Source organism: Ictalurus furcatus, chromosome 4 (assembly GCF_023375685.1).
Source record: "Ictalurus furcatus strain D&B chromosome 4, Billie_1.0, whole genome shotgun sequence".
Taxonomy (NCBI): domain Eukaryota; kingdom Metazoa; phylum Chordata; class Actinopteri; order Siluriformes; family Ictaluridae; genus Ictalurus; species Ictalurus furcatus.
Genome location: NC_071258.1, coordinates 36,301,162 through 36,316,161, shown reverse-complemented (window position 1 = coordinate 36,316,161; position 15,000 = coordinate 36,301,162). Strand labels below are relative to the sequence as shown.

At 48.1% G+C, this 15,000-nt stretch overlaps 2 protein-coding genes across 3 annotated transcripts in view; one reads left to right on the top strand and one right to left on the bottom strand.

Moving 5' to 3' along the window:
• The window catches only part of LOC128607149 (RNA guanine-N7 methyltransferase activating subunit-like), a 1,884-nt gene extending 1,249 nt beyond the window's left edge, over positions 1–635 (bottom strand). The window contains exons 1-2 of the mRNA XM_053623823.1: positions 501–635; positions 1–266 (exon numbers count right to left, since the gene is read on the bottom strand). The exon at positions 1–266 is cut by the window's left edge and continues 1,249 nt beyond it. Of these exons, the coding sequence (XP_053479798.1) occupies positions 149–266; positions 501–634 (252 nt within the window). The 5' untranslated portion in view covers position 635 and the 3' untranslated portion in view covers positions 1–148. The remainder of the gene's footprint in view (positions 267–500) is intronic.
• A 966-nt stretch (positions 636–1,601) lies between these two features.
• homer2 (homer scaffold protein 2) overlaps positions 1,602–15,000 on the top strand; it is a 21,694-nt gene continuing 8,295 nt past the window's right edge. The window contains exons 1-2 of one of the 2 annotated variants that reach the window (XM_053623822.1): positions 1,602–1,916; positions 10,671–10,827. In XM_053623822.1, coding sequence (XP_053479797.1) covers positions 1,915–1,916; positions 10,671–10,827 — 159 coding nt within the window. In that variant the 5' untranslated portion in view covers positions 1,602–1,914. Of the gene's footprint in view, positions 1,917–2,578; positions 2,891–10,670; positions 10,828–15,000 lie in introns of those variants that run through there. The other variant, XM_053623821.1, reaches the window with a different exon arrangement.

The window sequence follows — 15,000 nt, the reverse complement described above, 5'->3', positions numbered from 1 at the left end:
AAAAAATTTTATGAGCTCTTTTGAAGCAAATATTTAAATGAGACTGTAATTTACATCACCAATAAAGAGCTGATGTAATAAACACACTGAAATATTTTGACTATCACACACACACACACACACACACACGTCACCTCCTGCCCGACTCTCAGTAGCGATCGTAATGTCGTCTCTGATTATATGAGTTCTGGTGACCTCTGTATCGCCGATCCTGTGACCTCTGACCCCAGCCGCCACCGCCACGGTGAGGTCTGCTGTCCTGGAAACTAAAGAACACCACAGAGCTCGTGAGAACCCGAGTCACTCCCACTCCATTCACCTGCACTGCTGTACTGCAGCGTAGCCAGACAAGAGAGTGATCTCTTTAATACCAAAACTGAAGGGAAAAACTCAACTAAACACTGCTCTTCCAGTGCAACACCAGGAGAATTCACCTAGCTGTATATCTTTTTTTAAAACACGAACACATGAGGGTTAATGATCAGTGTTAGAGTTTATACCGAGCGTCTCTGCTCCTCCACGCCTCCACTACAGGCGGCTGCACCGCAGGCTGCTGTAAATACCGCTGAAACTCTTCATCCTGTGCCGAGAAGCGGTGCGCAAACTGTTCCTCGTACTCCTGAGCTTCAGTCATGCTGCTGGAAAACATACACACACCAGTAAACACCAATAAACACCAATAAACAGCATTAAACAGCATTAAACAGCATTAAACACCATCAAGCACCATTAAACACAATTAAGTGCTAATAAACACTGTTAAACTCCAAAACCCACCACTGAATGCCAAGTACACCATCAAAAGGACACCAAAACACCATCAAATGCCATTACGCTTTAATAAAACACATTACATGATTTCAAACACCATCAAATGCCATTACACTTTAATAAAACACCATTACATGATTTCAAACACCATCAAATACCATTACGCTTTAATAAAAGACCATTACATGATTTCAAACACCATCAAGCACTAAAACAATTGGCATCAAACACAATCCCACACCATCATATACCGTTAAATAAAACTAAACACCAAACACCATGAATCATTACTAAAACACCATTAAACTCCATTAAACACTAAAACATACCAGACACCAAATATCAAACACCATTCAAATCCACCAGACACCACCAAATACCCTCAAGCACAATTACAAACCGCCAAACACCATCACACACCATCAAATACCATTAAACACCAGTAAAAACTCAAACACTAAACACAATTAAACGCCATCATTGATATTATTATTATTATTATTATTATTATTATTATTATTATTATTATTAAGGGTAATTAAACACGGCTAATGCTAGCTCGGCTAGTGACGTAGCTAAGGCTTTTATTAAATGAAACTCTTAATACACTTACCTAGATCAAACACTTTTGTTTAATAAAGAAAAGACGTGAAAATTCTTTACTGCGTCTTATTTGTTTTATCGGATAAAAATTAAACACAGCGAGCTTCTTCAGCTTTTCCGCCCGGACAATAAAGACGCACGCGTGCACCCTTTATTTCGCTCCGCCACTCGTCCGCTACAAAGGTTCCGCCCGGAGTTTTGTTCCGCCCTCTCATGTTTCCCTCATAAGAAAAAGCCCAAAGCCTTCAGCGCGTTTCTGTCCGCGTTCCTCCTGAACGATTCTCCAAGTTCCACAGGAGCCATGTCGGTGCGAGTGAGGACAGCGTGAGGCTTCGATCTGACCGTCCAGTCCAGCTCAAAGGAGGAATTCCATTCAATTCCATTCAATTCCATTACCGGTGCGACTGCAGTGCGCGCGACTCCAGACTCACGAGACACGAGCCAAGTTTATTTTCCTTTTTAATTATTAATATTTTATTTTATTTTTTTGTTTAAACATTTCACCTACAAGTGTGGAGAAAAGGAAACAAATTCAGACTCATGTAAGTACAAAAAAAATGTTAAATTCATTTCCATTTAAAACGCGCGTGCATGTTTTCGGACCTTCGTTTATTTTTATTTCATATTTATTTATTTCACACACACACACACACACACACACACACACACACACACACACCACTTTCCACCGTTCATACGTTAAACTCCCGGGTTTCGGACATGAAGATTATGATTTATCATAATTATAATAAAATGTCATATATATATATATATATAAGTGTGTGTGTGTGTGTGTGTGTGTGTGTGAGAGAGAGAGAGAGAGAGAGTGAGTGTGTGTGTGTGAGAGAGAGAGAGAGAGAGAGAGAGTGAGTGTGTGTGTGTGTGTGTGTGAGAGAGAGTGAGTGAGTGAGTGTGTGTGTGTGAGAGAGAGAGAGAGAGAGAGTGAGTGTGTGTGTGTGTGTGTGAGAGAGAGAGAGAGAGAGAGAGTGTATGTATGAGAGTGTGTATTTGAGAGAGAGAGAGTGTGTGTGAGAGAGAGAGAGAGAGCAGGTGGATCCGCTCCGTGTCGCTGCTGTTGCACATTTTTAAGACCCGACGCGCGCGCCCACACTCGGACCTGATTCCGTGCGCGCGCTGCGTTTACATTAAACCGGATTTCAGACTAATTTTAATATTTCATGCGATTTCGATTACTGTGTGTGTGTGTTTCTCACAGACAGTCCGCGCTGCAGAGTGTGCATGAGTGAGTGAGTGAGTGTGTGTGTGTGTGTGTGTGTACCTGGAGTTTGATCCGAGTAATACACACACACACACACACTGGCGCGGTGTGAGGATCAGAAAGAGTTTCGGTTCATAACGATCGCGTTTCAGTCTCGGGGCCTGAAATGGAGTCGGTGTGGATCTAACACACACACACACACACACACACACACACTTATACACTCTCTCACACACACACACTACACACTACACACTCATAGTGTTCAGTTTTCCTACGCGGAACCACGGCCATGGGGTGAGTACACACACACACACACACACACACACACTCTCTCTCTCTCTCCAGCTGCTGTTCTCAGCCTGGCACTTAACACTCCGACTTGCTTTAATTAGACTGGAATTTAACACACTGAACACTGCAGATTTAAACTAACCTGCTATTATTACATGTTTAATTCACTTAACACTCCGTCTAACCAACTTTTAATATAATTAACACACTCCTACACACTCCTACACACTCAGCACGGCACTTAACACACTCGACCTACCTTTATTAGACTCACCGTAATCTCTGTTGGAAAGTGAGCACACTGAACACCAGTTACAGAAGCTCTGTACAAACGTCTGCTACGCTTTACTCAGTCCAGATGTTTGTTTTAGTACGTTGTGTTGAATCAGACTGACTGGGCTTCTGAACACTTTAACACGCGGGACACTTTAAACACCTTCCTACTTCCTTTACTGAGCTCACCCTGACGCTTAACACAGCTGCACCTGCTTTTATCACACTCAACAGTCCAGTCAACTCTTAATGTAATTAACACACACACCGCTGTTCTAGTCGTCAGCGCGGGACTCAACACAGTCCGACCTGCATGGCTAGGCTTTTAATACACTTAACACCTCTTGGCTGGCTCGGCATTCCACTAGACCTGTTTTTATTAGACTTAACACGTAACTGATTGCGAGATGCGCCGCTCCGCCGCTCCGCCTAGCGACGTTTAACACGTTCCAACTGCTCGTATTAACACGTTCCTGCTGTACTGCCGGTGTTTATGTATTGGCTTCTATTTCACTTCACACAGCTTCTGATCGCTTTCAGTAGACCTTTATTTCACGTAACACCATCTAACCAACTTCTACGGTCAACACACTCGTGCAGCTCTCAGACGCCGCGTACCGTTTAACACGGTTAGACTTAACGTTATCTACATTACATTCTGCACACAGCGAGAGGTGTTTGAAGACTGTTAATACGACCTAACCAGCTTTTATTACAGTCAACACATTCATGCGAACATTGCGGCACTCCACATGGCACTTGGACCTTCTTCATGTAAGACTTAACACTATAGAGGCTTTTATTTTATTTCACACAGGTCTTAACCTTTATTTCACTTAACATCGCTTAATCCGACACCAGCTTTTATTATACTGAACACCTTCACCCTGCTCTGATCAGACTCGGCATAGCACTTAACACAGTCTGATTAAACTCAGACCAATCGGATTTTATTGATCAGTGTTAATCCCACGGCGCTGCTGAGTTCTGGACTGTGATTGGTCAGGAGGTGGTGATTAGTTGTCTATAACAGCGGCTCTGACAGTAGCGCAGGTTTATATTCATGATCACGTGCGGGTTCTAATGCGTTACGGTCACTATAGCAACAGCTCATTCACAGGGACGTGTACAGCGCACGCTCCACATAAACCGGTTTAAAATTGTTCATGTGGTGGAGTTTTCTGTAAGGAGATGTTTATGTATCAGTTATGGAATTAGTCTCCAGTGTCAGCGCTGTGTAACCGTCAGAGGGAAACCTCTGAGTTTACGCCTTGCAGTTTCTCAGTAACATGACAAGCTGTGACTTTTCTGTTTTATTAACTTCAGGAGAGAATAAAGAGAGAGAGAATAGAGAGAGAGAATAGAGAGAGAGACTAGAGAGAGAGAGAGACTAGAGAGAGAGAGAGACTAGAGAGAGAGAGAGAATAGAGAGCAAGAGAGAGAGAATAGAGAGAATAGAGAGAGAGAGAATAGAGAGAGAGAGAATAGAGAGCAAGAGAGAGAGAATAGAGAGAATAGAGAGAGAGAGAATAGAGAGAGAGAGAATAGAGAGCAAGAGAGAGAGAATAGAGAGAATAGAGAGAGAGAGAATAGAGAGAGAGAAGGTGAGGGAAGGAGTGTTTATAGCTGCTATAATGTAAACCGAGTTGTAGTATAAATGGAGAAAGGTCTGACGCTGTAGTTGTGGAGTATTGAGGTGAAGAACAGGAGGAAGGTGTGATGGGGGAAGGAGTGTTTATAGCTGCTATAATGTAAACTGAGTTGTAGTATAAATGGAGAAAGGTCTGACGCTGTAGTTGTGGAGTATTGAGGTGAAGAACAGGAGGAAGGTGTGATGGGGTGAGCTGCTGTGGTGTAAGAGGAATAAAACACGGGGACGTGCTGTTAGAGGACTCAGGGTGGTGACGGTAACTCCGGCACTCCACCCCGTTACTCAGCGTGTTACTGGAACAGCTGGTGTGTGTCATTACTTGTGTAATAGATGTTTATTTGACCACACGTTAATTTAAAACGGAGTTTTTCTCTGTTCGAGGTAAAGAAGCGGTTTGGCCAAGAATACAATGTCCAGAACGTCTCTTTAACCACGCTGCACTCCATCAGCTGAGGTTACTTTAGTTTTGCGCTCTGATGCTAATGTTGCTAACAAATAATTAAAGCTTATAGCTGCCAGTTTAGCATTGTTTACACACACACACACACACACACACACACACACACACACACACATTTCTCAAATAAATTGTTTCCCAGTAACAGAATGTGTATTAAAAATTTAATTTGAATTGATTCGATAGCTGCTGTGACCTTCAGACTTTAGGCCACACCCCCTACCTGAGTCCGATGCGCCTGTCCTTTTGTACGTTTATAGATAAGTGTATCATACACGCTCCGAAAACACATCAGCAAATCTGTTCGAAACATGTAGCCGAGTGAGGAGACGCCACTGTGGGATGACACACACGCACACACACGTGTATTTAGCGTACCATGCTAAACCGGAGGCTACACACTTCTATTAACAGTTAGCAGAATTAGCCTTGTAGCGTCAGCGTAGCGGTACACACAGGACACGTCTCAGCTCAGTGACTACACTCAGTGCTGAAGACATTTCATTCCTGGCTCAGACTTTACAGTTTCAGGGTGTGTGTGTTTGTTGTGTTCGAGGTCACAGCCCTAGAAATGGCCTACATTGCCAAACTGTGAACAAGCATAGACGAATGTGTGTGTATATGTGTGTGTATATGTGTGTGTATATGTGTGTGTATATGTGTGTGTATATGTGTGTGTGTATATGTGTGTGTGTATATGTGTGTGTGTATATGTGTGTATATATATATGTGTGTGTGTGTGTGTGTGTGTGTGTGTGTGTGTGTGTGTGTGTGTGTGAGTCAGAAAGAATAAAACTGGTCTGACACGTCAGAGCTAACAAACCAGTTGGAGGAGTCGAGACTTATGCAACAGTACACTGAAACTCTCTCTCTCTTTCTCTCTCTCTTTCTGTCACACACACACACGTGCACACACACACACACATGCACACATCTATACCACAAACACTACCAAACAATGCATAGATAAACTGTACATACACCACAAAGTGTGTGACTAAATCACCCTGTAATCCACATACAAACACTGTATAGAATCAGGGTGTGCTCCGGGTGTGCTCCGGGTGTGTTCCCGGTGTCTTCATCAGATTCTGACTGTTTTAAAGATCAGAGTGCTCCAAGTTAGGGGTCAAGGGTCGAACTGAAATGGGAGATTTAGAGTCAGATTTAGGGGCTTCATGATCAGATTTAAGGCATTCTAAGATTCAGGTTATGGGTCAGAGGTCAGTCAGTGGACATGGGGTCAGAGGTCAGTCAGTGGACTTATGGTCGGGGTCGGGGTTGGGGTCAGGGTCGGGGTCGGGGTTGGGGTCAGGGTCGGGGTCGGGGTCAGATTTGGGGTCGGGGTCGGGGTTGGGGTTGGGGTCAGGGTTGGGGTTGGGGTTAGAGTCACAAAGCAACTTTACAAAAATCCAAATAGAAATTTTGAATTTATCCTAATGAGCAAGCCAGAGGTGACGATGGTGAGGAAAAACTTCCTGAGATGACATGAGGAAGTTAAGGGTGTAAGGTCAGTGTTGGGGGGGGAAGTGGTTTGTAGGTCAGTGTTGGGGGGGGAAGTGGTTTGTAGGTCAGTGTTGGGGGGGTGTGGTTTGTAGATCAGTGTTGGGGTGTGGTTGGTAGGTCAGTGTTGGGGGGGGTTGTAGGTCAGTGTTGGGGGGGGTTGTAGGTCAGTGTTGGGGGGGAGTGGTTGGTAGGTCAGTGTTGGGGGGGTGTGGTTTGTAGATCAGTGTTGGGGGGGTGTGGTTGGTAGATCAGTGTTGGGGGGGTGTGGTTGGTAGGTCAGTGTTGGGGGGTGGTTTGTAGGTCAGTGTTGGGGGGGTTGTAGGTCAGTGTTGGGGGGGAGTGGTTGGTAGGTCAGTGTTGGGGGGAGTGGTTGGTAGGTCAGTGTTGGGGGGGTGTGGTTTGTAGATCAGTGTTGGGGGGGTGTGGTTGGTAGATCAGTGTTGGGGTGTGGTTGGTAGGTCAGTGTTGGGGGGTGGTTTGTAGGTCAGTGTTGGGGGGGTTGTAGGTCAGTGTTGGGGGGGTGTAGGTCAGTGTTGGGGGGGTTGTAGGTCAGTGTTGGGGGGGTGGTTTGTAGGTCAGTGTTGGGGGGGTGTGGTTTGTAGATCAGTGTTGGGGTGTGGTTGGTAGGTCAGTGTTGGGGGGGGTTGTAGGTCAGTGTTGGGGGGGGTTGTAGGTCAGTGTTGGGGGGGAGTGGTTGGTAGGTCAGTGTTGGGGGGGTGTGGTTTGTAGATCAGTGTTGGGGGGGTGTGGTTGGTAGATCAGTGTTGGGGGGGTGTGGTTGGTAGGTCAGTGTTGGGGGGTGGTTTGTAGGTCAGTGTTGGGGGGGTTGTAGGTCAGTGTTGGGGGGGAGTGGTTGGTAGGTCAGTGTTGGGGGGGAGTGGTTGGTAGGTCAGTGTTGGGGGGGTGTGGTTTGTAGATCAGTGTTGGGGGGGTGTGGTTGGTAGATCAGTGTTGGGGTGTGGTTGGTAGGTCAGTGTTGGGGGGTGGTTTGTAGGTCAGTGTTGGGGGGGTTGTAGGTCAGTGTTGGGGGGGGTGTAGGTCAGTGTTGGGGGGGGTGTAGGTCAGTGTTGGGGGGGTGGTTTGTAGGTCAGTGTTGGGGGGGTGGTTTGTAGGTCAGTGTTGGGGGGGTGGTTTGTAGGTCAGTGTTGGGGGGGGTTTGTAGGTCAGTGTTGGGGGGGTTTGTAGGTCAGTGTTGGGGGGTGGTTGGTAGGTCAGTGTTGGGGGGTGTGTGGTTGGTAGGTCAGTGTTGGGGGGTGTGTGGTTGGTAGGTCAGTGTTGGGGGGTGTGTGGTTTGTAGGTCAGTGTTGGGGGGTTTGTAGGTCAGTGTTGGGGGGGTTTGTAGGTCAGTGTTGGGGGGGGGTTTGTAGGTCAGTGTTGGGGGGGGTTTGTAGGTCAGTGTTGGGGGGTGTGTGGTTGGTAGGTCAGTGTTGGGGGGTGTGTGGTTTGTAGGTCAGTGTTGGGGGGTGTGTGGTTTGTAGGTCAGTGTTGCGGGGGGGTTTGTAGATCAGTGTTGGGGGGGTTTGTAGATCAGTGTTGGGGGTTTGTAGGTCAGTGTTGGGGGGGTTTGTAGGTCAGTGTTGGGGGAGTGTGGTTTGTAGGTCAGTGTTGGGGGGTGTGTGGTTTGTAGGTCAGTGTTGGGGGGGTTTGTAGGTCAGTGTTGGGGGGTGGTTTGTAGGTCAGTGTTGGCGGGGTGGTTTGTAGGTCAGTGTTGGGGGAGTGTGGTTTGTAGGCCAGTGTTGGGGGAGTGTGGTTTGTAGGTCAGTGTTGGGGGGTGTGTGGTTTGTAGGTCAGTGTTGGGGGGTGTGTGGTTTGTAGGTCAGTGTTGGGGGTGTGGTTTGTAGGTCAGTGTTGGGGGGGCATTTTGTAGGTCAGTGTTTTGGGGGGGTTGTAGGCCAGTGTTGGGGGGGTGGTTTGTAGGTCAGTGTTTTGGGGGAGTTGGAGTCTGTGTGAAGAGCATGTTTAGGCTAAGATGGGTTTAGGAACAGCATTGGGGTTCTTGTGTCAAAGACGGGGGTCTAGCCTTAGGTTAAGTTTTTGGGGGCTCTAATGTCAGAGTTACGGTGTCTGAGGTCCAACTTGAAGTAATGGGTTTTGGGTCAGGGATCCATTCTAGAGTCAGAGATGGGGGTTTTCTGGTCAGGTTTAGTGAGTTTTAAGGTTCACAGTATAGGTCAGAGGGTGTAGAGTTAGTGTTAGACTTCTAGGGTGATAGTCAGGTGGTCTAGGGTTAGGTTCAGGTTTTGGGGGTTCTAAGGCCAGACTTGGGGTCATAGTTTGGAGCGTACAAATGTCAGTTATGGGTCCTGGGTCAGAAACATGGGTTCTAGAGTCACTTAGGGTTTTAATGGTCAGAATTAGGGGAGGTTCTAGGGTTAGAGGTAAAGGTCTAGGGTTAGAGTTGGGGGTGGGGTTTATGGTCAATTTATGGTTAGGGGCGGGGAGAAGTGCTTCCAAACGTGAGTGTATGTGTATTGATGGCTGATTGATTCTCCTGCAGTGTGTCAGAGTCATGCCTGGGGCCTCTTTAGAATCTGCAGATAGCGATTAACCCCCCCCCCCCGACACACACACACAAACACTCTTTTAGGGGGGTTAGAGTGTGTGTGTGTGTGTGTGTGTGTGTGTGTGTGTGTGTGTGTGTGTGCACGCATCTATTTAAAGACTGGTTGACAGATGGAGGCTCCGCCCAGTCTGCCTCCAACACATAACTGTAACTTGCTTATAGTGTGTGTGTGTCTGTGTGTGTGTCTGTGTGTAATATAGTGGATTATGTAAGACACACTGCAGTAATACACCACCAAGTTCACACAGTTAACCTCAACACTGAACAATTATATTTTAAAGATAATTTGACCGAAACATCCGCAGTTTCGTGTTTATAACTGATCGGCATGCGGGTTCTACCTGCTGTGTGGTTCTCCACTATGACGTGCTCATTCTTTTGATTTAGGAACTGGTACAACCACATTTTTACACTTAAAAAGAATTTCAGGAATTTCATTATCTAGTTTCAGCTTGGTGTGTGTTTCTTCTTCTTTTATTTCATTCACACACAGACATTTAGAGCAGAAAGCCGAGAGGAACGGGACGGGGAGGAAACTTTCTCAAAGCAAGACTTGTTCACTATGTGGTGCACACTTCTGACACTTTCTAACCCTGTTAAAACCACAGTGGACTGATGAGTGTTAATGTGCACTATGTAGTGAATAGGGCGTGCGGTTTGGGACACGCACACAGTGGGTGTGCTGTTTATGTGCACTATGTAGTGAATAGGGCGTGCGGTTTGGGACACGCACACAGTGGGTGTGCTGTTTATGTGCACTATGTAGTGAATAGGGCGTGCGGTTTGGGACACGCCCACAGTGGGTGTGCTGTTTATGTGCACTATGTAGTGAATAGGGCGTGCGGTTTGGGACACGCACACAGTGGGTGTGCTGTTTATGTGCACTATGTAGTGAATAGGGCGTGCGGTTTGGGACACGCCCACAGTGGGTGTGCTGTTTATGTGCACTATGTAGTGAATAGGGCGTGCGGTTTGGGACACGCACACAGTGGGTGTGCTGTTTATGTGCACTATGTAGTGAATAGGGCGTGCGGTTTGGGACACGCCCACAGTGGGTGTGCTGTTTATGTGCACTATGTAGTGAATAGGGCGTGCGGTTTGGGACACGCCCACAGTGGGTGTGCTGTTTATGTGCACTATGTAGTGAATAGGGCGTGCGGTTTGGGACACGCACACAGTGGGTGTGCTGTTTATGTGCACTATGTAGTGAATAGGGCGTGCGGTTTGGGACACGCCCACAGTGGGTGTGCTGTTTATGTGCACTATGTAGTGAATAAGGCGTGTGGTTTGGGGCACACCCACAGTATTAACCCTTTCTCTGTCTCTGTTTCAGGGAGCAGCCGATCTTCACCACTCGAGCTCATGTCTTCCAGATCGATCCCAGCACCAAGAAGAACTGGGTTCCTGCCAGTAAACAAGCCGTCACCGTGTCCTACTTTTATGACAGCACTCGCAACAGCTATCGCATCATCAGCGTGGATGGGTCAAAGGTCAGAGAGATGAAAAACTGTTTAAAGTATCACTCGATTTCTTACAAGTGATCATCTCTACATCTCCACCTCATTTAAAACACCAGGATATGCACATGAATACACATGAATATGCAAATTTGGACACACCCCCTGTATCCTTGTGCCATCCCTAACAGGCTAATATCTGTGATATCGAACCGCCAACCCTGCGATTAGTGGACAACCCGCTCTCCCACCTGATCTCTAACATCAGCTAACTTAACTAGCCGGTTGGCTAACCGCTAGTAACCTGGATCACATCAGTGTCTAGATTTGCATCCTCATTCTCTCACTTATTTAATTAACAGCATCTCAAACCTGTCAGAATATAATTACCAGGTGTTGCCATGACAACCACTGCCTGTCTATCACTCATGTTAGCTAGTTGGCCAGCTTAGCACACATGTTCTGTAGCTCAAAGTTTCTGGCTACCACATCGTCATCTTCTGATCTCGGGCGTGATTGCTACAAATCTGTGTAGCTTATTAATGACCAGTACTTCATAAACGTGTGTGTGTGTGTGTGTGTCCACCATAAATAAAATATAATGATCATCTGCTCAGTTTTCAGTCATCTGAGCGAATCCCAGCTGTTGGTGCTGTGTTCTCAGCATGTGGTTTAAACTCCAGTCGTGTCCTGGAAGTGCTGAATTGGAGCTAATCAGATATTAGCGGCTTCGTGCTGAAAAAAGCAGCACCATGCTAACAGTGTAGTGTTGTATAGTGTTGTGTGGTATTGAGGAGTGTTGAGTAGTGTCATGTATTGTGTAGTGATGCTCAGTGAGCAGCTGTCCATCTGTCTCCCATTTCTTTTGTGTGTGTGTGTGTGTGTGTGTGTGTGTGTGTGTGTGTGTGTGTGTGTGTGTGTGTGTGTGTGACTGCGGCACATAATGAAATTATGGAGCAAAGTAATAAAGTTTGGCATCCTCGCTGTGGCATGATGCTGTTTCCATAGCAACGTTGACACTTACACTGAGAAATGCGCATCAGTCATCAGTGTGTCACGTTTATGTGATAAATAAGTAAATAATAAACAAGCTGCATTTCAGTACAGCTAAAGATACAAAAAACCACCAAAAAACACCACCATATTCCCAATTTTTATCAATTTAGGACTAGTGTGTAAAATATAATGGTGTGTGTGTGTGTGTGTGTGTGTGTGTGTGTGTGTGTGTGTGAGAGAAATGTGTCTCGGAGGACTTTGGTGTTTCAGGAGGAACGTGCCGTCTTTCTGCACTGCGTGTACACTGCGTTGCCAGGGAGATGTTCTTCGGTGTGGGGACAGTGATGTCACATCAGTGTTCAGTTCCCACACACACACACACACACACACACACACACACACACACACACACACACACACACTCCACCTGTCTCCTAACGGCACCCGCTGCTCTCAGTCCCTCTGTCAACATGACTGATAGGTGCAGGAGGAAATGGGGTGTACACATACACACAGGAACACACAGGAACTTTCTGATCCCTATCAGTATGAAGATTATCCTTTATGTTCTAGCCTTCCTCATTCTCACACACACACACACACACACACACACACACACACACACACACACACACTGCAGTTCTCAAATTTTGCATGTCTGTATTTGATGAATGGTGTTCACATTTGTGTTGTGGTTGTGTTTAAGAGGGGTCACTGAGGGGTTTGGGTCACTGGGGTTATAGTTGTATGGTTTGGGCCATTGGGGCTATCGGGGTTGGACCATTGGAGTTATCAGGGGTGGGGGTATTGGGGTTATCGGGGTGGGGTATTGGGGTTATCGGGGTGGGGTATTGGGGTTATCGGGGTGGGGTATTGGGGTTATCGGGGTGGGGGTATTGGAGTTATCGGGGTGGGGTATTGGGGTTATCAGGGGTGGGGGTATTGGAGTTATCGGGGTGGGGTATTGGGGTTATCGGGGTGGGGTATTGGGGTTATCGGGGTGGGGGTATTGGGGTTATCAGGGGTGGGGGTATTGGAGTTATCGGGGTGGGGTATTGGGGTTATCGGGGTGGGGTATTGGAGTTATCGGGTGGGGGTTGGGGTTATCGGGTGGGGGTTGGGGTTATCGGGGTGGGGTATTGGAGTTATCGGGGTGGGGGTATTGGAGTTATCGGGTGGGGTATTGGAGTTATCGGGGTGGGGGTTGGGGTTATCGGGGTGGGGTATTGGAGTTATCGGGGTGGGGGTTGGGGTTATCGGGGTGGGGGTATTGGAGTTATCGGGGGTGGGGGTATTGGGGTTATCGGGGTGGGGGTATTGGAGTTATCGGGTGGGGTATTGGGGTTATCGGGGTGGGGGTTGGGGTTATCGGGGTGGGGGTATTGGGATTATCGGGGTGGGGTATTGGAGTTATCGGGGTGGGGTATTGGGGTTATCGGGGTGGGGTATTGGGGTTATCGGGTGGGGTATTGGGGTTATCGGGGTGGGGTATTGGGGTTATCGGGGTGGGGGTATTGGGGTTATCGGGGTGGGGGTTGCGGTTATCGGGTGGGGTATTGGGGTTATCGGGGTGGGGGTTGGGGTTATCGGGTGGGGTATTGGGGTTATCGGGGTGGGGGTTGGGGTTATCGGGGTGGGGTATTGGGGTTATCGGGGTGGGGGTTGGGGTTATCGGGTGGGGTATTGGGGTTATCGGGGTGGGGGTTGGGGTTATCGGGGTGGGGTATTGGGGTTATCGGGGTGGGGGTTGGGGTTATCGGGGTGGGGGTTGGGGTTATCGGGTGGGGTATTGGGGTTATCGGGGTGGGGGTTGGGGTTATCGGGGTGGGGGTTGGGGTTATCGGGTGGGGTATTGGGGTTATCGGGTGGGGGTTGGGGTTATCGGGTGGGGTATTGGGGTTATCGGGTGGGGTATTGGGGTTATCGGGGTGGGGGTTGGGGTTATCGGGTGGGGTATTGGGGTTATCGGGGTGGGGGTTGGGGTTATCGGGTGGGGTATTGGGGTTATCGGGGTGGGGGTTGCGGTTATCGGGTGGGGTATTGGGGTTATCGGGGTGGGGGTTGGGGTTATCGGGGTTATCGGGTGGGGTATTGGGGTTATCGGGGTGGGGGTTGGGGTTATCGGGGTGGGGTATTGGGGTTATCGGGGTGGGGGTTGGGGTTATCGGGTGGGGTATTGGGGTTATCGGGGTGGGGGTTGGGGTTATCGGGGTGGGGGTTGGGGTTATCGGGTGGGGTATTGGGGTTATCGGGGTGGGGGTTGGGGTTATCGGGTGGGGTATTGGGGTTATCGGGGTGGGGGTTGGGGTTATCGGGTGGGGTATTGGGGTTATCGGGGTGGGGGTTGGGGTTATCGGGTGGGGTATTGGGGTTATCGGGGTGGGGGTTGGGGTTATCGGGTGGGGTATTGGGGTTATCGGGGTGGGGGTTGGGGTTATCGGGGTTATCGGGGTGGGGTTTTGAAGTTCCGAGGGAAGGAGGAGTCCTTCTCAGCCGTTCTTCTTCTAACTTCAGATAATAGCAGTAGTGCGCGTGTGTGCGCATGTGTGTGTCGGAGAGAGAGATTAGATAAAGTGATGGAGGTGGTTTCAGTCTCTGACATTAATTTGCGCTGTGTTCGACGTTGCCATGAGATAAAAATCCTAATTACTCTGTTGCATCACAGAGCAGCTGTCTGCTATTTCGAGGTGGAGCCCTATTGTGTCTCTGTGTGTGTGTGTGTGTGTGTGTGTGTGTGTGTGTGTGTGTGTGTGTGTGTGTGTCTGTGTGTGTCTGTGTCTGTGTGTGTGTCTGTGTGTGTGTGTGTGTGTGTGTCTGTCTGTGTGTGTCTGTCTGTGTGTCTGTGTGTGTCTGTGTGTGTCTGTGTCTGTGTGTGTGTCTGTGTGTGTGTGTGTGTGTGTGTCTGTGTGTGTGTGTCTGTCTGTGTGTCTGTGTGTGTCTGTGTGTGTCTGTCTGTGTGTCTGTGTGTGTGTGTGTCTGTGTGTGTGTCTGTGTGTGTGTGTCTGTGTGTGTGTGTCTGTGTGTGTGTGTCTGTGTGTGTGTCTGTGTGTGTGTCTGTGTGTGTGTGTGTCTGTGTGTGTGTCTGTGTGTGTGTCTGTGTGTGTGTCTGTGTGTCTGTGTGTGTGTCTGTGTGTGTGTCTGTGTGTGTGTGTCTGTGTGTGTGTCTGTGTGTGTGTCTGTCTGTGTGTGTGTGTGTGTCTGTGTGTGTGT